We start from the raw sequence: 23,331 nt of genomic DNA, 5'->3' as shown, positions 1-23,331 counted from the left end.
TTCTTGTGTTCCGTATGTGTTTTTATGTGTCAGCCAGCTTTTAAAAGCCAATCAGGTTAAATTCACATCATGTAGAAAACAATGCAAAGTTAGTAACATTAATAACAGGCTGGCTAAATGTACCATGCCATACAAATTTTGGTAAAAGCATGACTTTCATGCTGTTCACACTGTCAAAGTGAGAAGAGCTTTCAGTGCATATCCTTCAATGAGAGTGCTTTGGGCTGAGTGTGGTTTTCAGCATGGCTGTAGGAGAGGTGGGCATTGCTTGCTGGATGAATTAGGATATTCTTCCCCCTGCCCCCTTCTTGCACAGGGACACTGTGGCAAATGTTCTTTTGCTTGTTGCTGCTTGGCAGGCTGACCATGACACCAGGACACAGCAGAATAGCCTGTACTCTTATGGAAAATAGAGATGTTAAATTAAGAGTGCCTGTCATCTTCCAGTAGGGATGGTTTAGATACTTCCGTCTGATCTTTTTACAAGGGTGTGTAGTGATAGGACTAAGGGGAATGGCTTTAAACTGAGAGTAGGTTAAATTAGATATTAGGAAAAAATTCTTTGCTGTGAGAGAGGTGAGACAGTGGCACAGGTTTCCCAGAGGACTTAGGGATGCTCCATCCTTTGAAGTGTTCAGGGACAGGTTTGTTGGAGCTCTGAGCAACCTGGTCTAGTGGGAGGAGTCCCTGGCCCATAGCTCAGGGCTTTCAACTAGATGGTCTTTAAGTTCCTTTCCAACCCAAACCATTCTATGATTCTGTGATCTCTGGTGAATGCTATATTCATCTTATATATTTTTATTGCAGAAGGGGGGTGATGATGGGAGTGGCCAGATTTCATGATCTCCGGGGGGCTGTCAGCGGTTCCTGAGTACCACATGATCTGTTATATCACAAGGGGTGGCAGTGACAGACTCACCCAGGTCCTGTTCACAAAGCGTGTGAGCAGCCTGGTGGAAGGCATGTGAGAGATGCAAATTTCTGTTACATTCCTGACTCCTTTCAGCTGGGTTCAATTGCTTTGTGGTTCTCTTCCCTGACAGGTCTTGGCCTGTGGGCAGCTCTTTAGCAATCCCAACTGGAACCTCACACCAAAAGGCACCATGATTATGATGACTGATGTCACTGCAGCCCCCAGACTGGGGTCAACTGCCACCACTCCAGCTGTGGCTCCTAACTTCTCCAGGATGCCAGAGGATGGCAGCCCCACGGCTGTGGAGCAGCCAATATTTCTCATGACCACTGCTGCTCAGGCTATCTCAGGTTTCTTTGTATGGACAGCTTTGCTCATCACCTGCCATCAGGTAAAACCCTGTCACTTGTACTTCTCATCCTTTCCTTTTCCCCATATGAAGAACAGACCATTTCCATAGTGTGAATGGAGAGGAAGCATACTCTTTAAAACTAGCAGGTATAAAACATTTGACCATCTCTTGAAGGTTTGCAGAAAGATATGTTATCTTAGGTCATCCTTTCACAGGTCTTTAGCTGAATATTGCCATTTTTTATTGTATCAGCTGCTAGCTAAAAGATCCTAGTCACCTGTTGTTTGACATTGCTCCTTTGATCTCCTGTGCCAGTGGATTCCACAGGCTGAACTCTGCTGCGGAAAGGAGTAGCAGGAAATGTTTAATTTTAATTTTTTCCTCCTCCCCTCTCTCTGGGGCAGGTGTCCTGGGAGCCTGAGTAAGTCAAACCCTGCATCCTGTTCTCTACCTCTCTTTCATGCAGTTGTCATGTGAACTGAAAAATACAGTGGGGAAACACAAGCCCTGTTATTTATCAACCCATGTTTTGTACCTGTTGGATTGTAGATTCCAGAGTGATGACTAGAATGTAGAGAAGTACAGCCTGTTGATGGAGTACAGGGGCTAGTGAAGGTAAAAAATGGATTAGTCACAGATGAATAAGAGTAACACCTGCAGTTTCACCAGCTTGGGTAACAATTACAAGTGCCATGGATCCTCCTGTCAAATTGATCACCTGCTGAGGGTAGGAAGAAATTTTCCTGTGCAGTATAGCAATGCACAGTTAGGCATTAATGGCCTTCTCTGAAGAAACCCACGGAGGTCAGTGCCAGAGAGACACTGCTGATTGAAACGCGCTGTTGTCCTCTTACGCGGCAGCAGTTCCTGTGCTCTCCCAGGCACACGGATCACTGGGCTCTTCTGACATCCCAAGGGCAAAGCTTGGAGTCATCTGAACTCTGGTGTCAGCTGTCTCTGTGCTGGATGAGATGTATCACTGGGATTGTCGCAAGGCAAAAATATCTCTAAGGTTTGTTAGCTTACTTTCAACCTGTTCTTCTTAGGAAATGAGCTTTGCATGAGCTCCTCATGGGTTAAGAAGAGGAATCAGAAGTGGTTTTGAGCATTTCATAGGGAAAGGAAACAGATGTATTTTTGAGCCCTTCAGTCAGTTTTGACCAGGGAGGAACAAGAAACAGACAGCTGGGGAGGCACAAGCCCCTCTCCCTTACAGTGGAAAGATGAGAGTATATGTTTTTTTAGTCTCTGGAGAATCCTCACAGCACCCCAAAATGCAGGGCAGAGCTTCAAACAAATGCTTGTACTTCTTCAGGCAGCAGAACAGTCAGTGGTGAGCCACATATGTAATCAGCTGGCTGTTACTAATTCCAGCAGCTGGGACAGCAGCTCAGTGGGAATTGCTCTACAGAGGCCTTGCCTCTCCTGACTCTGTGGTCAAGAGAGTGCACCCACAAATCGTGCTGAAGCTCTGCCTGTGTTATTAGGGCATTGCAGGGGTTGTGCTCATCTTCAGGGTGTGCTTGTGGTCAGTACCTTTTCAGGAGGTGGGTATCTGTAAAAAAGCATCTTAAGTGTGGGATTTGATGATGGCTAAGAAACTGTGAGTGGTGGGAGAGGGAAGGGTGGGGATGCTGTGCTCCCCCCAGCCAATGACTTAGAGGGATCGGCATGTGTGCAGTCAGAACAAACTGTGGTTCCTTTGAGCACACTGCATGAGCTCAGAGCTCCCTTGATGGCTGACCCTTTGTGGCTGTGCTGTCACCCATGTGCAGAGTAACACCTTTTGAGCAGATGGCCTGTGGCTTATCAGCTTTGGGATGTGCTGTAAAGGGCTCTCTTAGGCTGTTTCAGGTGAAAGTCTCGAAAGCATCCAAAAGAGCCAAAAGAGAGAGTCTTCACAACAAGTGTGTTTTTCAGAGCAAAGCAGCCTGCAGTGTAATGAATCTTAGGTATTTAAAAGAGGATAGCAGGACTGTAGAACTGATGTCTGGGAAAAAAGGTATGAACAAAAAGAATGTGGGCAAGGTTATGTAAAAATAAATCAATTCCCTATAAGAAACTAGATTAGAAATGCCTCCATTTTCTCTTCCCTCTCCTTCCCCCTGTCTGCAAACTAAGGGTTGCTATATCAATGCCATACAATAACAGTGATTTATCTTTTCTTTTATGTTCATCACCTTGAGGCTGCTGGAGGCAGTCGAGAGGTGATTTTGTGAGTTTGTTTTTCCTGGCCCAATTGACTCTCCATTTCTGCTTTCTCCTCTGTGCTCCATGTACCGCTGATCCCTGTCTCCCGTGTCCGTCTCTCAGATCTACATGCATCTCCGCTGCTACAGCTGCCCAAACGAACAGCGCTACATCGTGCGGATCCTCTTCATCGTGCCCATTTATGCCTTTGACTCATGGCTCAGCCTCCTGTTCTTCACCAATGACCAGTACTATGTTTACTTTGGCACAGTGCGGGACTGCTATGAAGGTAAGGAGGGGTCAGGCTGAAAATGGGGGGTGGGAAGTCTCTGCCCTGAGAGAACTTTATTTCTGGTTGAAAACAGCATTTCTGGAGACAGCATCACTATCACCTACTGAATAGTGTGCCTAACTGGATGACCATGGCTTGCTTAGTGACTGAAAATCATAGAATGGTAGGATGGTTTGTCTCATGATGGACCTTTGAAGATCATCTAGTGCAGCACCCCTGACGTGGTCTGGGACACCTTTCATTTGATCAGGTTGCTCAAAGCCCAGTCCAACTTGATCCTCTCCCTCACTGGCCTCTGAGCACAAGCCTTCCCTCCGGGGTTCTGTAGAGACTAAGTTTATGATTTTCTGGGGTTCTTTGCTTCAAGAATGTAAAAGCTTTTGGTGAAGCCAAAAAATCTGATGGTATCTGGGTGTTAGAAAGTGATATTTTGCTTAGCTGCTGCCTCTTTTAACAGCACTTAGCAGCCAGACACTGCTTTGTCCTGTGTTCCTGGTGCAGCTTGTTAGCAGTGTATTCTTCTGGTCCCATCCTGGGGCCATTTGTGTGCTTGCACAGGGTAGCACAGTGGCCATGTGCTGGGGCTGGTGAAGTGTAAAGTGCTTTGGAGTCCTGTGGAAGAGAGGGTGCCATGTTCAGGATGAGCACCTGCTTGGTTTTGGTTGTCTGCTGCAGTGATGTAATACCACTAGCAGTGTATGTGAGGGAAATGGTTACTTTCCTGTAAATGCTATTGTAACTTCCCTCCTGGTCTCATCCTGTAAGAAGCCTCTACCCACTCAGCAGGAGATACTGCATTCTAGCAGTGTCTTTTTGAGGACAATTTATCACCATAACCTCTTAAATCCTAAATCATTGGTCCAGTTGTTTTGGTGAGATCTGCAATGCAGAGAGTTGCCCCTGGCCATGTGAACAAGTAAATCAGCTGAAGAGACCAGCAGGCCTTCCTTCACGTCCACAGCAATGCTCTGGATGCAGCAGCAGATGGCAAATGCGCACACATGATGCAAGAAAGCATCTTTGTTTGGGGCCTGGGTTTTTTCTTTCCCCGCCCTGTGCATGTGTTTGGGTCTAGCAGGAAGCCTGCTGCTCTCCTAGTAACAGCCACTGTCCCTCTGCCTCTCTTGCCCTGGGAGTTTGCAAGCATTTGAGCATCTGCTCAGGAAGCTGCCGGTGCTCCAGGGTTCACCTCGGCAGGTTGGCCTGTGTGAGAAAACTACAAGTGGAGGTGAAGACACCTTTGGAAAGCAGGTTCTCTCCCTCACTTTTTCTGGGGATTGCTCAAAATAGCCTTTTTGTCTCTTGCCATCCACCTTCTTTATATTTTAGAAAGGTTTTACATTGCAAAGTGGGCTATTACGGAATGGAGGAAGAAGACTCTACTAGTACATTTTGAAAGCTATCTTAAGCCATTTACGGACTGTATTTTGTAGTGTGTGTTAGGAGGAGCCTGTTCTGGTTTTACTCTTTCATGTCACTGCTTCTATACCAACCAGGGTGTCAGAAACACTGACACAAGTAGGGTTTGTTTGGGGTTTTTTTGGTTGATATCATGAATACCATCTGATGGATGTGGATGGGAATGGGAGAAGAGTTCCTTGCTGGTTTGATGAGCTTTGCTAGTTAGTGCTTCTTTTGAGGGTGAATGGGCAGATATCTCTCCCTCTTGTTTTGTTTTGTTTTCTTCCTCTGATGTCATCTTTTCCCTAGTGCTTGAGGAATGGGCAGCTGGTATTGTAATGACCACATCAGAGGGCAGGGGTCACTGAAGGACAATAGGAAAAGCTTAGCTTTTCTTCCTCTGGGTGCTGTCAGCTAAGTTGCAGGAAAATTGAAGGCAAAAGGGGTTACCACAGTTATTTAAATAATTTTTCTGTGGTTGGTGCTTTCTGTCCTAATTAAAGCTTTGGCAAAATTATTACTGTGTGAATTTTGTTCAATAACAAGGATTACAGATAGAGTAACAATATCCCAATTACATACGTAGAAGCATGTATACCCCTGGCTTTATGTGCCATAGCAGTCTTGCCAGCTAGACACATCTATAAGCCATAAGTAAGTGTTTTGAGATTGTAAGTGTTTTGGGGGCAGTGGAGTATCTCTTTGCCAGGGCATAGTTTAGATGCTTATAGAAGAATTTGTCTGACTTTGGAAGATCATTCATGTGGAAAAATTGACCTCAGGTCTAATAACTGGCTGCTTGGGAGATCAGCTTCTCAGTCTAGTACATTATTAAGTTTCTGTTCTTATTTTAAAGTTCCTTGAGACTGCTGTTTCTATCCCAGTTATTTGGGGCAAAACCCAGGATTTGAGTGTTGTCATTCCAGAGAGTGTCCAGACACAGGTGACCATAGAATATAATGTTGCAAGAAAGGTCATCTGGTCTGTCATTTTGCCCTGGGCTGTCTGTGTCAAATGCAGAAGTACAGTCCTTGCCCTAAAAAATCTGACAACTTCGAGGGTCCAACAGCAATTGCAACAAGTCAAGAGAGTGGCAGACTGGGTGTATACAGGCTCACTTCATGCACATTTAAGTGAGTTTGGATCCCATGAAAAGGAGATACATCTGTAGTTATGGGGAACTGAAATGGGGCAGAGTGTTAGTGGTCAGTCTGTTTGTCATCTGTAACAGGTTTCTGGGGAAGACATAAAAGAGGTGGCCTAAGGAGAATTTTATTCAGCACACAAGAAATTTTATCTTTTTGAGAAAATGAAGAACAGAGCCTATTTTGCAAAAGTCTTCACAAGACATAGAAACAGAGTTTCACTGATTGTTATAAACTCTTTGTTTCTCCAACTCTTATGTCTATAGCCTGGTTACCTGGCAGAGACAAACTGTGTTCATCAGCTAAAAGGTTAAATACAGGAGATAACATGTGGCTGATGGATCAGAGATACCTTTTCCAGATTATTTAGTACCAGTGTAATGTCCTGGAATAATGCACAGGAACCCTGTAAAGAATGGCATCTTACAAATGCCAAATAAAACAGAGACCGACCACAGTTTTAAATGGTTCTGTGACCCTTTTGGCATGAGTCATGGAACTGGCCTGGGACCTTGGCCAAACTCCCATTCAGATAGTCTTGTGAGTGCTGAGGTAGGATGATAAATGCAGTGAAAATCTGGGGTGCTTTGAAGAGCAAGGTGCTGCATAAGCAGTCCCTGCTAATGTTTGGTCTGTTGCCTGTGCTTTTGGTCCTTGCACCTGTTTTGAAGTTGGTTGTCATTTTACTGTGATTGATGTCTTTGCAGCCTTTGTAATATACAACTTTCTCAGCCTCTGCTATGAGTACTTGGGAGGGGAGAGCTCCATCATGTCTGAGATCAGAGGGAAACCAATTGAGTGAGTATTTACTCTGCTTACAGCATGACGCTGTCCTCCTTCTGTGCCCATCTACTGTTTCTCTATCCCTGTCGTGAAAAACTGTGTCAGGTGGCAAATGTCTGCTGGAACTGGGCAACATGGATGATGATGATTTACCTTGCTCTGAGACAGATCAGGCTGATCACATCCTCTTAGGCAAGCTGGACTGATTCACAGTTTTTCTGGACACCTGCCCGTTCCTTTGTTTATTTTCCTACACCCTTCTCTTCCTTTAAATCTTTTCTGTCTTCAGTTGATTGTGTGTGTCTCCTCTAGGATCTATATTTCTCCCCATGCTATTCAGTGACAGGAAAAAAAAAATTGCAGTGTATAGTCAGGATGTTGTTTTAGACACATCTCTAGAAGAGGGTATGGCCGTAACTACAGTCATTGTTGGAGAAAGCACCAGTCCTGCAACTTGGCTACAGAGAGGTGGATAAAGAGGCTAGGAATCTTGCACTCTTGCCCAAATCTTGCTTGTGAACTCTGTCATCTTGTGTTGGTTCTTTCAGGTCCAGCTGTGTGTATGGGACTTGCTGCCTGTGGGGAAAGACATATTCAATTGGATTCCTGAGATTCTGCAAACAGGTATGGGCTGGGACATTCGGCAAAAATAAAGTGTGTGGGGGTGGCAGTGGTGCCTTTTGCTGCTGAATTTCTGAGATCTTTGATCTGAGCTCTAATAGCATTTTGAGAGGCCTGTGGACTGCTGAGAAGAGGAGGTGTTTCAGGGTTGGTTTGGTGTTAAGAATTATTTAAATATGTTAAGAATGATTTTAACATTTTCTACTCAACCCCACATCAGGAAGGCCTTAGTTTAAGACACAAGTTATCTCCTGGAACTGATGTTAATCCTAGGAAAAGAAGATCTTAATTTTTGGATTACAGAGGTCCCAACTCCAAGAAATTGATGTCTGTGTTGTGTCGCAGGCACCCCACAGTTGTGTAACAGCCCCCTGAATTCCCAGTGCTGCTGTTGTGGTTTGGAGCTGAGGAGGGGTGGAGGTTAAGCATGACACATTGGTTTGTAGGAGGAACCAAGTATTGCTCACCATGTGTGTCTGTCTGTGCTGAACTGGGTATGTCAAGGGTGGGTGAATGGGGGAGGCCTAAACCTCTGTACAGCCCTTGTCTGCTCATTGCAGGTCAGTCACCTCTGGCTGTCATGAAACAGCAGGTGAATTTCAAGGCTTTGCTCACCTGCTGAAATGAACACAGGAGGTTTCTGTGGACGCAGTGTGAAGCAGGTCTGGTTCTTTGAAAGGGCTCAGGTCATTGTAATTTCAGTCAGCAGGTCTAGATATCTGCCCTGGCTTCTCCTGAACATCATGGCCCATCTTCTGTATTTAGCAATATGCAGGAACATCAAAAGTACAGTGCAGCCTCATGGTAATATCCAGTGTTAAGCTGTGCTGCACAAGAGGCCATTTTCAAAGGACTGCTTCTTTTGCTTATGTGCTCTATTTGTCCCTGCCCCATGTTTTGTCCTTACAGCTTTTCTGTTTTCATGCCTCATAATTTCTTTCCTAGTCTGAACCCAGCATGTTGCTTCAGCTGTTTCTCATGCGGTTCATCTGGACACCCTTTGGTTGATTCACTGCATTACCTATTCTTATTGCTCCTAATGCTAATTTTTACCTTTTAAATATATTGTAAGCAGAGGTAACACCCATGAAAGTGAATGAATGCTGGTGAAATAATTTCTCTTAGACTTCTTGCTTCTCATGTCCCACAGCTTCTTGCAGTCACTACCTGGGTTGCACATGTCTGTGTTTGGAAAGTTTATTCACAACAGTGAAGACTAGAAGCACACCTTGGAGTATGGGGAAGGTGTGTTTTTTCTGATGGCCTCCACAAATCGCAGCTCTTTTGGTAACTCTGTCTTTGGTAGATATTTTGCTTTCCTTTTGCTGGTATCTAGCAGCAATTTTTCTACTCATGCCTGCCCGTTGCTAACTGCTAAGTCTGCTGTGGAGGCTGTGAGGGAGGTGTATTGCAAAGAGATGCTGAAATACTTCCATCTTTCTTGGCTTGAACTTAAATATTGTCTTGGTGAGAAATTGTTGATGCCAAGGTTCACTTTCTGGTACTTCTAGACTTTCAGGATTTTGGGGAAGACCTTTCAAAGTAGATTCCTGGGAAGGCTGATGTGAAAGGGCAACAGAACAAATGTCAGTGCTGACCTGTGCAGTATCCACCATGGTGATGATCAGGAAGAGGAATGTGCTGAAAGGAACACCTTGCCCTTTTTATCCCTGTTCTCAGTAACTCCAGCACTTCTTTTGCCTCCCATCACCACCTGCCCATTTTCTGCTCTTTCTGGTCCCTTTCATCCTGAAGGAATCTGTGTGTTACAAATTTTTTTTCTTACCACCTTCACACCATCTCCCCCCAATTTTTCTCAGGCAGGTGCTTGTTGTGGGTCAGTCAGTCTGCCTGTGTTGCCTGTGGACCTCCAGCAGTGAGGTTGTGTGCTGATGTCTGTGGTGTGAAATACAAACAGCTTGTTTCCTTAAAGATGTCTTGATCAAGATTCTTTGCTGAGCCTCTGCCTGGTGACCCTCACACATGGGTCACACACCATCCATGTGCTTCCCATATGCTGTAACATCTTCTAGGGAAGCAGCTAAAAATAGTACGTGGTGGTTTGGATTGCAGGGAAATGGTTAAAATGTCCCCAAATCAGAAGGAGGGGAAGCTCAGAGGATGGAGTTGTTTACCAATTAGCTTGACCTTTTCCAGTTCACATATTTAAAGTGACTCACTAACTGGCATGTGCTGGGGTTTTTAATCTCCTTGAAGTCTTATGACCACTAACAAATTGCATCGTATCCAAAGCAATTATTACTGTTTGGTTTTCTTTCCATACATAGCCCTCCCCACATGCACACAGGTCAGCACCTACCCAGGCTCTTCTAGCCTCCTTCAGGGGGACATAGGTCTGTCACAGACATTTCTTTTATGAAAAATCCTCTCTTAGGATTTCCCTGCTGAAGCTGAGAAGTTCAGCAACCAGACATAAACAATAGGTTATCTGCTTCTGTGGAATGCAACAGGTCAGTTCTGGATTGGCCCAGATTGAGTGTTTGGAAATACTGGCCAATCCACAACTGAGCTCTCTCGGACACAGTCCGAGAGAGCAAGGGTTGTTGATCATTCTTTACTTTCTATTCTTAGGGAGCTAGCAGCTTCTGGAAACTCTCCTTTTCTTTTTCTTTTTAGTATAGTTAAAATAGATGTTTATATCATAACTTAATAAATCGAGCCTTCTGATCATGGAGCCCATCTCGTCTCTTCCTTCACCCCGAAAACCTTGTGGCCAACCGGCGACATAGGTCACATCTCTTCAGGGAGACATTTTTAGGGCCATAAGTCTTTCCCTTGTTTTAGGACTTTGAAGTTCAACATCTGCAGAAAGTTGAGGAATGCAGTGGCTTTGAGAGAACACTCAGTCCCAATAGGAGTAGTAGTTTATACGGGCAGAACGGATAGAGCTGGTCCCAAGTGCCATGGAATCTCTGGGGAGACTCAGTAAAGGTCATGTGGATGACCACAGAATAGCTCTTAACTTGTGTGTGGCAACACACATTGCTATGTTTACAAAACGCCTGAATATTGTGGCAGTTGTCAAAAGTTCCTCCTCAAACAGTGGGGTTCCCCTCTGATCCAGGGGACTTTCTTGCCTAACTTTGTGACAGCTGTGGACTGGAGTTTGCTTTCCTTCTCCAGTATGTCTCTGTTAAACTTGCTGTGTCTGTGCCATAGCACAGTGTGAGATTTTTTACTTTTCGTACTGTTACAGTGCATAAATGTGCTGCAGCACAGCCTGTGAAAAGCAGCTCTGGAAGAGTGGGGCTCACAGCTTCTAGGAACAACCCTACAGAGAGGTTTTTCTTCCTGTTCTGGACAAGTAGGTAGCACATGTACATCTTCTGAAACTCCTTCATCTCCTCTTGGGTGCTGCAGTCCTCAAGCACAATCAATTAGCAAGTGGCAGGGTCAGACATCTTGTTGGGGCTGGGTTGCACTGCCTTGCTGAGTGGTCCCAGTGGACACTCCATTGTGATGCTGTTGGCAGCTTGTCCTCTTGCACCACCTGCCTTCTCATTGCTCCCCTCTCATTCCTGTAGGCTACCTTGCAGTTCTGTGTGGTGAAGCCCCTCATGGCGATCAGCACAGTCATCCTTCAGGCCTTTGGCAAGTACCAGGATGGTGACTTTGAGTAAGTTTATTTATTTAGCATGCAAGATTTGGCTGCCCTTTCTCTGCCTGGCTTTGCTGATTGTCTCTGTGCGTGCTGGGAAAAAATGGGAGTACATGGGTTGATGTGCATGAGAAAAGAAGGCAGAAGTAGCCCTCTTTTAGCTTCATGTTTCTTCTACCTTGGTTTGGAGGTGGAAATGGGACAGGGAGGCAGGAAGGAAATGGACTCTTGGAACTTTCCATTGACAGTGGCAAGGGGAAAACATGCTGAAGTTTCAGGCATTCATATATATCTTCTCTTTTCAGTGTAACCAGTGGCTACCTCTATGTGACGATCATCTACAACATCTCTGTCAGCCTGGCACTGTATGCCCTCTTCCTTTTCTACTTTGCCACACGTGAGCTGCTCAGTCCCTATAGCCCAGTCCTCAAGTTCTTCATGGTGAAATCTGTCATCTTCCTGTCCTTCTGGCAAGGTGAGTTGCTTTTCCCTCCCCTTGGTAGGCATAAAGAGCTCTCTGCAGGGGCTCAGACACAAGAGTTGATAGAGCAGATGTTGATTAATAGACAAGATGTCTTCCTGTATTCCATTTGGTTTATAGTCATTCATTGCTTTTCTCTGGGAAAGCTGTTTTGCACGGTTTAATTTTTGTTTATATGCTCCTGAATCCTTATTATCCCTGTGTGTGCACAAGAACTTGTATTTGGCAAAATCAGCTGATAGAGTGAAGAGTTTTCTGCATTCCTGAAACAATCATAAAGCACAAGCTGCCAACATTTTATCTGCATGCTGCCATTTTATTGATTAAAGTGACACATCTAAAAAGTTTTAGTACTTTTTTTAGTGCTCTAAAATTAAAATTTTAATGGTATGTCTGTGGTGTATGTGAAGGAGCAAGCTGGCTGGATGCAGTGTGTACTGCCACAGAACCACTGCTGGGAGAAGGACACTCAGAATTCATACACATGAAGCAGAGGCACAGTCCAAAAGTTGAAATTCCACCTAAGCTTAGTGCTTCTGACTAATTGGCTCTAAGCATTTCCCTGTTCAATGCCCTACTTAGGTTTACTGAGTTGCACTTCAAAGACTAATTGAGTAGGAACTTAGGTGGAATTCAGGCTATTGGAGTATAGCCCATCCTCCCTGTTTACAGACAAACTAATAAGCTGGGTGGTTTATCATCTTGGGGCATCTGGTCACACACTTTGTCTTCTCTGAAATTCTTCAGCCACTAAGCTGTGGACAGGGAGAAACCTCTTTCTTACAGTGATGTGTCAAAAACACTAATATGCTTAAATGAAAAGTTCTATTACTTTAGTTTTTGTTCTAGCTAGTGCAAGTGCTGATGCTGAAAAATGTGGAATATGTCAAAATTTTCTTAAGAAAGGATGTTCTTTGGTGTTTGATCTTTGTATGCTTTCAAGTCTAATCAACAAGAAAAGAGGTTTAATCTGTGAAACAGGAGCTAACAAACAAGCTCCAAGTGATGTCCAGGTGTTAGAAAGACAAATTACTTGACAGTAGAACTGCCTTGTTAAGGTTTAGGGATCAACATTTTTCAGTGACCTCAGGGGAGGTTAACAAAGCTTGGGGATGTACCACAGATAGTGGACACGAAGAATGCAGAATTTATAAACCACAAAGACATTTGGCAGAACCCTCAAGGTAAGGAAGAAACTAATAAAGACAGCTCAGCAACTGTGCTGAATCAGCTCCAACAGAGTAAAAGGTAATTCTGGCAGGGGGAGATCATGGCCAGTGACCCAGGAAACCACCAGCTCGAAAGGAGAGAGACACTGAGCATGCAGACTAATTAGCATGAGCAGGGAGAGATCCATTAACCAATAGAAGACAGAATGCTAATTAAAAAGAGAATTAGCTAATTTTTAGCCAAGGAACATGAGTGGCTTTGTTTGGTAAAGTGTATAAATAGCAAAAAGCTTTGGTAGTCATCATGCTGGCTTTGTGGATTTGCCAGCCAGCACCCCTTTCTGTGCAAAACTGTAAATTAGCCAAATACCTTGACCCTTTGTGTGGATTGGCCTCTTGCACACTGCGTGAAAGAACTTATTTTGGGACAACACTGAGATCACAGGATTGCTTACAGAAATATCTGACTTCTCTTACCCTTTTGGACTTAATCAAGTCCTACAGCAGTTAGTTCCACAGTTTATGTGTCAGTTGAGGACAGAAGAGGATCAGTGTTTGAACATTCTTTGCCTAAATGTATTTGTCTCATTTTATTCTTCCTTTCTCTGTTGTACAAGTGACCATAGGTGCGTGTTTGTAGCTCCTATGGTGAGTGGGCTTGTGTCTAGGACATACAGCACAAACAGCTATTTCCATTCTGTACAGTTACCGTGAGACCATGTGTTCTGCACATTTACATGAACTTATTACTTTGTTTAGGGATGCTGTTGGCCATCTTGGAAAAGTGTGGTGCCATCCCCAAAATCCACTCCGCTAATGTGTCTGTGGGTGAAGGCACAGTAGCTGCTGGCTATCAAGACTTCATCATTTGTGTGGAGATGTTCTTTGCAGCCATTGCCCTGCGCCATGCCTTCACATACAAAGTGTATGTGGACAAGAGGATTGATGCCCAAGGTAGGAAGCATGCCAGTGCATATGGCTTGTCTCTTTGGTAGTGAGACTGGGTAGAGGCTGGTCCCTCAGGCAGCCAGCGCACTGATATGACTCCCAACCCGATAGCTTGGAAAACACCACATCCCCTCCTGTGTGGTGTCTGAACAGATGTATTGTGCAACAGCTCTCCAGGGCAGAAACCTTGACTGAATTGCACTGTTCCCTTTTCAGTTCCCCAGTATGCCACCCACGACAACTTGTTGCAGACCTGAGGGCTGTAAGATGTTGCATTGTTTCGGTAGAATGGGTTTGTCCTTCTTCCTGTCTCCCCAAAGGGGAACTCCATTGCTCCAGATTGTGTAACAGACTGAAGGCAGGAGGGACAGGGCCTAAAACAGGCTCTGTTTTGAATCTGGCTTGGGAAGATGAGGCTGTGCTTTGGCAATATGTTTGTCACAGAGGAGGATCTTCCTGTAATGACTTTGTGAGGGCTGGGCTGCTATAAGGAAGATTCTTATTTTGGGGAAGATGAATGTTATCTCTGGGAAAAAGGGGTTTCGTGCCTAGTCTGTGCAGTGCTTTCCAAATAAAGGGCTTCCTTCTGGAGGAGATCTGTACTGAGGTACTGGAACACAGCAGCCCTTGGGCAGTGTCAGTGTAGGTGACCCCTCCATTCCAGCCAGCCCCAGAGGTTTTGGAAGAACGGTGTTTGCAGTGGGGGGAGATGAAATCTTTGGGTGATGAAAGGGTAAACTACAGGTCAGTACAGTGGGGAATGTTTCTGCAGTGGGCCTTGTTCAGTTCTTGTTATTTCCTCTGTCTCTGTCTTTCTCTCCTCTTCCTTTTATCTCTCCCTTGCTTTGGCCACTGGTCCCTGATGCAGCTGTTCCATCATATGGGCCATACGGTAGGTACAGCATGCTTTGTGTCTTTGTCTCAGTTGGTTTTTAGCTGGGATGCTGTTCTCTCCTGATTCCCAGCCTGCCCACAACCTGCCCTGCCCCTTGTTCCCCTTTCCTTGCAAGTCTGTGACTCCAGTGCCTCACACAGCTGCTTTAGGCTTGTCTGGATTACAAGTAGTAAAACAGCAGCGTGGGCATTAATGCAGAGCTTTAGGGCATTTGTGTCAGAGCTCTGGGAATGTCTCTGAAGAGTTGTGCAGGCTCTCAAAGGAGCTGCTCTCACCCCAGCCTCCCTTCACTTTATAATTGCCACAGATGATCAACATATTTGGGTTCCCTAGGGAGCTCATCCCCAGAACTGAGCAGAGCCAGAAGCCCACACTGGAAATGGAACCTAGAAGCCATGAGACATGGCAGCTCCTAGGAGACACCGCTTCCCTCTGTGCTTAGCACTTGGGTGGTACATTCTCCATCTGCTGCGTTCTTTATGGTGTCATCATTACACTTGGGGTAGTTCTGCCTCTAGTACTGCCTGTTTCCCTCTTTTCCCTACTTTGTGCTGCTTTTTACTCGTATAATCTCTTTCCCATGGGCACTTTGATACCACCTAGCAGTCTTAATTTGCGGTGAGTGGAATGGCAAATGCCATTTCTCCTATATTTTTAGAATTTACTTAGTTTTTGTCTTCTGAAAGTGTTTAGAGGAGCACCTCCCTACCTAACTGTATTCATTGCACACCCAGGCCAGCACCAGTAGTGTGTAGTGGAGGTTGTCACTGTGGGTATGTCCCGTTCTCGTGTTATGTCCCCCATTTGGTGCTGTGGTGGATTCACTTGACTCACGGTGTCTGGGTTTAGGAGCACCACTGGTAAAACTCAGCACTACTTGTGTGGCATTTCCTCAGCAGCTGCTTACAGAAGTCTGTAACACACCTTTTGCGGGATCTAGGACTGCATGTTCCCTGTTCTCCTTACCGTCACATTAAGGGTGTGGGGAAGGCAGCAGTGTTCTTTACTTGTCCCTTCCTGTCTTATCCAAACAGGTCGCTGTGCTCCCATGAAGAGCATCTCCAGCAGCCTCAAGGAGACCATGAATCCCCATGACATTGTCCAAGATGCGATCCACAACTTCTCTCCAGCCTACCAGCAGTACACGCAGCAGTCGACACTGGAGCACGGTCCCCCCTGGCGCAATGGCAGCCACGTGATCTCGCGCTCCCACAGCTGCTCCGGCGCCCGAGACAACGAGAAGACCCTCTTGCTGAGCTCCGATGATGAATTCTAGGGGGGGAAATTGCCAGCATGGGCTGTCATTTTCCTTTTTTTGTTGTTTTTTTTTTTAATAATTTATTAATGGAGAAACACACAAGTCATATCACTTCCTAGAGAGTAAAGATTGCAGAAGTGGGCACTTCCCATTAGCTTTTGTGGGTACGGACACAATGAGCAATGCGGAGGTGGCAGAATGACCAGGACTCCATGCTTGAGCCCATTGCTTATGGCAGCAATCGAATTGATTCAAGCAAAGCTCCAGGGTTTGGGGCTCTGGCTTCCCACACCTGCCCAGCTTGGTGTGGAGTGTGACTGACCAGAGCCTAGCGTTGTAGCCAAAAATGTTTTTGGTTTTTTTCTAACAGGACAACCTGACTGCTTTCTATTTCTTTTCCAGAATGGTTGATGTAGGCACAGTTTTCTCCCCAGCTCGCTGGTACTAACATCTCTCTGATCCTTGGGAAATAGGATGAGGATGCAGCCATAAGCGTTCTGAGGACCACACCAGAGACTGGTCTTTCTAAATAGCCATTGCCCTGAGTGCTAAGTAAGGAACATCTGTCCCCACCCTTCTGAGCACCTGGTTATGAGTCCTGGAGTCACTTGAGGGAGTGAAGGGGAAAAGGACAGGGCTTTCCGCATGTTCTTTGGCTCCCTGCATCTCAAGTTGCTATAAAAGCTTGTTAAAGCTCAGTGGGGACGGAATTATATTTTCACAAGGGTGGAGTTTTTTAATCACCAGGTGTCCAAGCTTCCCATCTCCCTGGATAATAAGACCCTCCCTGGAGCATCTTTCTCCTGCTAGTAAGACTGAGGACTGGCTATGATAGATGGTGGAAGTTTGTAGAGCTCTGGCCCCTTCACCCCTCTTTGGGAAGGGAAGATATGTAAACACAAAACTAGTTTTTCTTCTTGTTTCCTGTCCCCCAGCATCACATCTGCCCCTGTTAGAGGTAGGTGCCAGAGCAGGTCCTGGTCTCTCACAGGTAGCTCTCCTCATGTTTATCATCACTGACTTCCCCTGAGCTACACAGGTTTCACCCTTAGGCTGGAATATTCAGGAAGGAATATTGCACACTCCTTTAGTTTTTATCTCTAGCTGTTCTGGGGCAGACTGGAGCAGACTTGAAACCTGACATGACCTGGCTGGTCAAATTTGTCTCTTTTATTTTCTCAGGCAGCAATTGCTGCTGCTGCTGCTGCACATTTCACAGGCTCTGCTGCACCTGCAGTGCTATCAAGGGTGGAGCCAGCATCCATGGAAGTGGGAGAAGCTTCCACTTGCTTCTGCTGGGTTTTGGATGAACCCATGAGTACTTAACAGAGCCAAAACAAAAGTGATCCCTCTGCAGATCTATCCAGGGACCAGGAAATGCCTCTTGCTTGCTTAAAATTATCTAGGAGAAAAGTAGGCAGCACACTCAAGTGCTACAGCTCAGATGCTCCTACCTGCAAGCAGGAAGCAGAATTGAGATTGGAGCAAACTGCTGTGTTCAGCTGTAGTTTCTCTGTTCCTCTCCTGCTTTACACCTCCCCTGCCGAGAGCAGACCTGTGTGATTCTGGATTGCTCCTTGCTGTCCTGCTAGGAGAACTGGAGTCTGGTTTGCTGCCTGGAGTTTACCTTTCCATTTGTTTCCTAATCCATCTGCTTGTTCATTGAGTGTCTCAGAAGCAACAGTGAGTGAAGAGCATCTCATTTATTCAGCACCTCTGCCCAAGCTGGGCAAAAGGGCTTGAAGAGAGGCAGGTCTGCTCCCTGCTGTGAGGATGAGATAGGAAAAAGCTTAAGGATAGTGCCTCTTCCTGTACTGATGTTTCTGGGGGATGGTGAAGCAGGTGAGATCAACAGAACTGTTGAGGGAGCTGGAGGCAGGGTCAGTGGATCCAGCAGCTTCTCTGCTGCTGCATTTCCCCATTCACACACATCCTGCAATGCCATGCTGTTGGTTACTAGTTTTCCTAAATTTGTGACTGCTTAATTAGACATGCAAACACACTCTGCCAGGCTTTGTGTGGGCTTGGTGTAAAATATCCTCATGCATAAGGAAAGCAGGGCTGAAGGTTGAACAGACTTTGCTTCTGTTTTCTATGGCTTTGATTAATATTCCTTTAATGTGAGATACTGATGTTTCTCTCTCTTAGGAAAGTGGAGCATGGGACATGTTCCCATCCTCCCCTTTCTTTGCATTTGCAGGCCTTGATGATGTCCTAGTATCACTTGGTGACTGCCCCCAGTCTTTGTTGCATTTGGCTGGCTGAAATCTGTGTGAGTGCCCCATTGAGCATGAAGGTGGTCCAGGCTGAGAGAAGCATGTCTTAGAACTTAATTTGAAATGTCTCCTGCATACATATATATATATATGTGTGTGTGTATATATATGCACTGTGCAGAGGATCTGGATATTCTCAAAGCATCCTGTGTGTAATGGTTTCAAGTATAACTTTTGCACCAGCTGCCTTTGGAGGAGCCTGGTGAGCTAGTATCCAACAAGCCAGCTGCCCTACTTTATAATTTTATATATATATATATATATTTTATTTAACACCACACAAAATCATCCAGCACTGAGCTTCCTGCTCTTCCTCATGACCAGCAAGTGCCAGAGCAAGCACTGGCTCTGAAGCCACTTCGTGTCAGAGGAACAAATACGAGATCCAGAGCTTGAGACCAAGAAGGCTGAGGCATCTATGGTCTCATTGGTCTGCTCATGGTAGCCCAGGACCCAGGAAATGTGCCAGTTCCAGGAGTAGAGCCTTGGAGCTGCTCTCCCTCACCTGCTTCCGCTCTCCTTCTTCCTTCCTTCCTTCCTTCCTTCCTTCCTTCCTTCCTTCCTTCCTTCCTTCCTTCCTTCCTTCCTTCCTTCCTTCCTTCCTTCCTTCCTTCCTTCCTTCCTTCCTTCCTTCCTTCCTTCCTTCCTTCCTTCCTTCCTTCCTTCCTTCCTTCCTTCCTTCCTTCCTTCCTTCCTTCCTTCCTTCCTTCCTTCCTTCCTTCCTTCCTTCCTTCCTTCCCTTCCTCCCTGCCTTCCTTCCTTCCTTCCTACCTTCCTTCCTTCCTTCCTTCCTTCCTTCCTTCCTTCCTTCCTTCCTTCCTTTTTTGTTTACTATGTAACATACCCATGGGATTTGTTTATTATTTTTCCATATAGAGTAGTTCTTTGTATATAAATGACTGAAAAAAAAGTATGATAAATAAGACAGAGTCACCTAGTTTTGTACCTATTGTGTTTAACTGATGTGAGCTCAGCGACAAGCCGCTCTCTATTTTGGTCTTTGTGACGTTATACTCCGCAGAAATGAGCAAATATGATGACAAATAAAAAATATAGAGATAATATAGATTGTACTTAAGCTGCCTCTGTGTGGTGCTGTCTGTGTGATTTCTCTGAGTTTTTCCTCCTTGCAGGGACTGGGGCTTGGTGGGTCAGGATCTCTTGTCCTCTTCTCAGAAAGAAAGCTCTAGGTGTCTGTGTAGGAGCTGATGGAGAAGTATCACTGCAGCACCCTGGGCTGGGACACCACTGCTGGCCCAAGGCAGGAGAGAAGCCCATGAGTCAAAAGCCTGGAGTAGAGATGAATCCTTCCTTAGGTGCTCACTGTGAAACATTGATGGGAGGGAGGGGGCCCCAGCAAACAATGGCTCTGGGATTTTCTTCCATGAGCAGTGTTTGGGGCTTGGACCATTTGCAGTGGCAGAGGGAATGGGAATGTCAGACCCCCCAAACCATCCCGAGTGCTGCAGCCTGCTGGGGACCTGGCCCACCTGGGAACTTGGAACATGCTCACCACTTCCAGCTCAGCTCTGAGGAAGGGTGGCTTTTCCACACAGGGGGGAGGTCTGGCTTCATCTCCCAATAAGGTGCCTTCCACACTTCTACCCCTTCTCCTGCCATCTGTGGGCAGCTCACTGTTTTTTTCCTTGCTGTTCACAGGTAAGGTGATAAGGTCACGCAACAGGGAAGTTTTTGGGCACAGATGCCCTGCACCTGCCTCTCCTGCACCTGGTCCAAGGACAGCCTGGTGGGAATTTTTGTAGTGAAAAGCATTATCTTTCCCAGGAAAAGCTGAATCAGCACAGCTGCACAGCTCCTGAAAGCCAGTGCTTTGGGGGGTGGTATTCAGCATTAGGCGTGCTTTTTTAGCCCTTTTCTCTCAGAGACTATAAATCTGGTTTTGTCCTAAAAAGCCATGAGCTATCCCCCATCCCATCTTTTTTGGGCACATTCTTGAGCATGTCCTGCAGCAAAGCCAGAGGGAGACAGAAAACCTGGTCTCAGACATAGCTCTGCCCCAAGTTCAAGAAGGACCAAACACACTCCCGTTGTGGAAAAAAAAAACAAACAACTTGCTTTATTTGTAAAGTCTACAAAATACAGAGGAGTCAGGTAGGACACATACTGTAAGTCAGAAAATAAATAAGTTTTTTTTGCTCTATATAAGATAAAATGTGATTTGCATATATAAAATATAAAGTACGGCTCTGTACCAACATCCTGGCTGTGCCGAGAGGCGGAATGGCAAAGAGGACGTGAAAATAACTTATGTTCGTGCAATAAATAAACCCAAGAGGAGTCGGGGTGGGGGATGCCAACCACAGTGCCCCATCCAGGAGTGGCAGGCACCTCTCTACAGGGAAGAATGGAAGCTGCAGCCCAGGGCGGCTGGCGTGGCAATACCAGGCAGGGGCAGAACGGAGGGGCAGGGGAATCATCTACAGCAGCAGATCCCGAGATGGACCTGCCTCCTGCTCCCTCCCCTGTGCTGCCTGCATTTAGAGAACCCAGCTCTTCTCCAGCCTTTCAGCCTGCTCAAGAGCCGGTTGTCCCACACCGGTGTCCAAGCTGGAGGAAAACCAAAGGGAGGAGCCTACCTGCCTGCCAGGCAGCTCCAAGGAGCAGGGATGCTCTCCGCCCCTACTTCCCACCTCCTGCACCTCCACCCCTCTCTCTGCCTCCACATCTGACTCTGAGGACTGGGAGCACCTTTCCATGGACCTTGTAGGCAGTGGGGCACTGGGGAGGCTTGGTGGAGCCATACAAGCTGGCCTGTGCTGAGCCAAACAGTGTTTATCTCTGCTCCAGCTGCCTCTGCTTCCTTCCTGCCGGTGCTGCTGCATTTCAGACACCCGGCCAGGCTGAGTGTCCCGGCAGCAGGAAGAGGCGTGAAGGATGTGCATGATAAAGAGAAAACAGCACCACTGCTTCTCCCCTTTGTGGACAACAGCCTGGGCTGACCCCCTCACGTCTCCCAGCTCCCCCCCCGCCCAATCACTGTCATCTCTGGCGTCCCCCAGCACCACAAGCTGCCACAGTGCTTTACCATTCCATTCACCCTTCCCAGGCATTAACACGCAGCCACTTTATCTCGCCCTCTGACCTGCTAACCTTCCCTTGCCATCTGCATCCCCAGAGATTTCAGACATGCTGCCACCTCCCCCCCCACTCCAGCTGTGGTACAGGTTGTTTGCCCAATGCTGATACCCTTCTATCATGCCTTCTTCCCCTACACTGCAAAACCTCTCTCTCCTCTTTTCCCTCTCTGGCACATGCTCCTGGGACTGCCTGGCCCACGTTTAGCTCTCCCATGCCCTCTCATAAAAAAGAGGCACCTGGCATTTTCCTACCAGCTTGGAGCTGTGGGAGACTTCCCCACTGTGTGGGTTTGCTCTCTCCTGTCTGCACACCCAAGAGGGGACGGGGCTATGGGGGCCACCAGTGAGGTCCTGTCCTCCATCCGAGCACCCACATAGCAGCAGCCCTCCCTACCAGGGGGAGCTGGAGGTCAAGGGATGGGAGAAAGAGGATTTTGGGCACAGGTCCTGACAGGGAGGAGGTTGGGGAAGGGCTGGGAGGCAATTCATGGGTTAGGCACCCCGGGGAGGACTGTGTCCAGCCGGGGGACGGAGGCCAGCACTAGGAGTAGGCAGCCTGGTTGGTGCCAGACTTGACGATGGTGATGACACTGGCCGTAGCCACCTTGGCGGGGGGCCCGTGAGTGGCCACGGTGCGGGCGAAGCCCTGCAGGGCCTCGTACTTGCCACGCAGGGTGTCGAGCTCCAGGCGCATGGCAGCGTTCTCCCGGGCCAGCTTGTCCACCTCCCACTCCAGCTCCATCTTCTGCTTCTGCAGCTCTTCCTTCTGGCAGACGCGCTTCACTCGGCAGCTGGCAGCATAACCCCGGTTCTTCAGCGTCCGACGACGCTGCTTCAGCCTCGCCACCTCCTCCTTGGAGAGGCCCCGCAGGTGGTGGTTGAGTTCCCGCACTGACAGCCCCATCAGCTCCTCATCTGACAGCAGTGGAGTGTTCTCCCCCAGCTCCCGCTTCACCTGCCGGAGAGAGGGGTGGTTGGGTTGTCTGAAACCCCCAAAACCAGCCCCATGACTCCCAAGCCCCTGTTCCCACTGGTGCTCACCTTCAAAGCCTTGCTGGACAGCCCGTCTGCAGCCATCCTTTCCTCACTCCGGCCCTGCTGAGCAGCCAGGAGAAAAGCCGGTTACTGCCAGCCCCGTGTTCCTCACCTCAGAAGAGAGGACACTGGCCCTGCTGGTCCCCTGCCCGCTGCCCACATCCCCCCCACCCCAGGCCGCATGACTCATCCCACTCCTTTTAAAAAGTACACAGTAATAATATTTATAGCAATGATGACTGCAAGCAATAATAATAATAATGGGGCAAGGATGGTCCTCCCACTCTCCTTCATCCCATCACGAGAGGGTTGGGATGCTGCTCTGCCCAGGGGACCCAAAATGCCCCAGCCGCCTGCTGGGAAGCCAAGCCTTCCCCGCGGGGAGGGAACACAGGCGAGATCCGCCCGAGGCTGAAGGGAAAGTAAAAGCAGCAGCCCCACCGAGTGACACCGTGGCGAAGTCACCCCGCCCCACTGCCCGGCGAGAGCCCCGCGGGTCCCGGCGCAAGGAAGGGTCGGGTGTCCCAGCTCCGGGGGCGGGCGAAGGGTCGCGGTCACGAAGCGCCGGCGGGTGAAGTGACCGCCCCGTGATTCAGCAGCCCAGGCGTGAAAGTCACGGAAGCGGTGCCTGCCCCTCACGGGTGGCCGGGCCCTCCCCGTCCCCGGGTTCGGAGAGTGAGGAGGGGTCCGGAACGCCGGACCCCAGCCCAGCAGCCTCTCCCTACCTCGGGGAACCCCGGTCTCGGTAGGAGAGCCTTCGGAGGGACGACGGGGGCGGGACGGGGCCGAGAGCGCCCCGAGAGGAATGAGGGGCTGGAGGGGGGCGGCGGGAAAGGTGGAGCCGGGCCGGCTGGA

General features: G+C 47.5%; 3 protein-coding genes across 4 annotated transcripts in view; 2 read left to right on the top strand and 1 right to left on the bottom strand.

The window, feature by feature from the left end:
• Positions 1 to 1,048: 1,048 nt before the first annotated feature.
• Positions 1,049 to 16,833, top strand: TMEM184B (transmembrane protein 184B). Of its 2 annotated transcripts, XM_031057723.1 has the most exons (9): positions 1,049 to 1,304; positions 3,579 to 3,744; positions 7,001 to 7,091; positions 7,625 to 7,700; positions 11,243 to 11,334; positions 11,622 to 11,791; positions 13,726 to 13,920; positions 14,783 to 14,806; positions 15,844 to 16,833. In XM_031057723.1, exons 1-9 carry the CDS (start codon positions 1,104 to 1,106, stop codon positions 16,083 to 16,085), a joined length of 1,257 nt encoding a protein of 418 aa, XP_030913583.1. In that variant the 5' UTR covers positions 1,049 to 1,103; the 3' UTR covers positions 16,086 to 16,833. The 2 variants fall into 2 exon arrangements, with proteins under 2 accessions (XP_030913583.1, XP_005421900.1); XM_005421843.3 differs by lacking the exon at positions 14,783 to 14,806.
• A 3,558-nt stretch (positions 16,834 to 20,391) lies between these two features.
• MAFF (MAF bZIP transcription factor F) lies at positions 20,392 to 23,218 on the bottom strand. The gene is made up of 3 exons (XM_005421842.2): positions 23,202 to 23,218; positions 22,483 to 22,536; positions 20,392 to 22,396 (listed from the first exon to the last, which is right to left on the bottom strand). Exons 2-3 carry the CDS (start codon positions 22,516 to 22,518, stop codon positions 21,983 to 21,985), a joined length of 450 nt encoding a protein of 149 aa, XP_005421899.1. The 5' UTR covers positions 22,519 to 22,536; positions 23,202 to 23,218; the 3' UTR covers positions 20,392 to 21,982.
• PLA2G6 (phospholipase A2 group VI) overlaps positions 22,658 to 23,331 on the top strand; it is a 16,800-nt gene continuing 16,126 nt past the window's right edge. Inside the window, exon 1 of the mRNA XM_005421929.2 lies at positions 22,658 to 22,683. Within this exon, the coding sequence (XP_005421986.1) occupies positions 22,658 to 22,683 (26 nt within the window). The remainder of the gene's footprint in view (positions 22,684 to 23,331) is intronic.

The sequence above is a fragment of the Geospiza fortis genome, unplaced genomic scaffold (genome assembly GCF_000277835.1).
Source record: "Geospiza fortis unplaced genomic scaffold, GeoFor_1.0 scaffold173, whole genome shotgun sequence".
NCBI classification, from domain to species: domain Eukaryota; kingdom Metazoa; phylum Chordata; class Aves; order Passeriformes; family Thraupidae; genus Geospiza; species Geospiza fortis.
This window is presented reverse-complemented; position numbering and strand designations above follow the sequence as displayed.

Excerpts from the sequence above, each read along its gene's own strand:
- TMEM184B (XM_031057723.1), top strand. The coding sequence starts at position 1,104 with ATGATTATGATGACTGATGTCACTGCAGCCCCCAGACTGGGGTCAACT. Across the intron at positions 1,305-3,578 it reads TGCTCATCACCTGCCATCAG|ATCTACATGCATCTCCGCTG; the intron begins GTAAAACCCTGT and ends TCCGTCTCTCAG. Across the intron at positions 14,807-15,843 it reads TCCATCATATGGGCCATACG|GTCGCTGTGCTCCCATGAAG; the intron begins GTAGGTACAGCA and ends TTATCCAAACAG.
- MAFF (XM_005421842.2), bottom strand. The coding sequence starts at position 22,518 with ATGGCTGCAGACGGGCTGTCCAGCAAGGCTTTGAAG. Across the intron at positions 22,397-22,482 it reads TGTCCAGCAAGGCTTTGAAG|GTGAAGCGGGAGCTGGGGGA; the intron begins GTGAGCACCAGT and ends TCTCTCCGGCAG.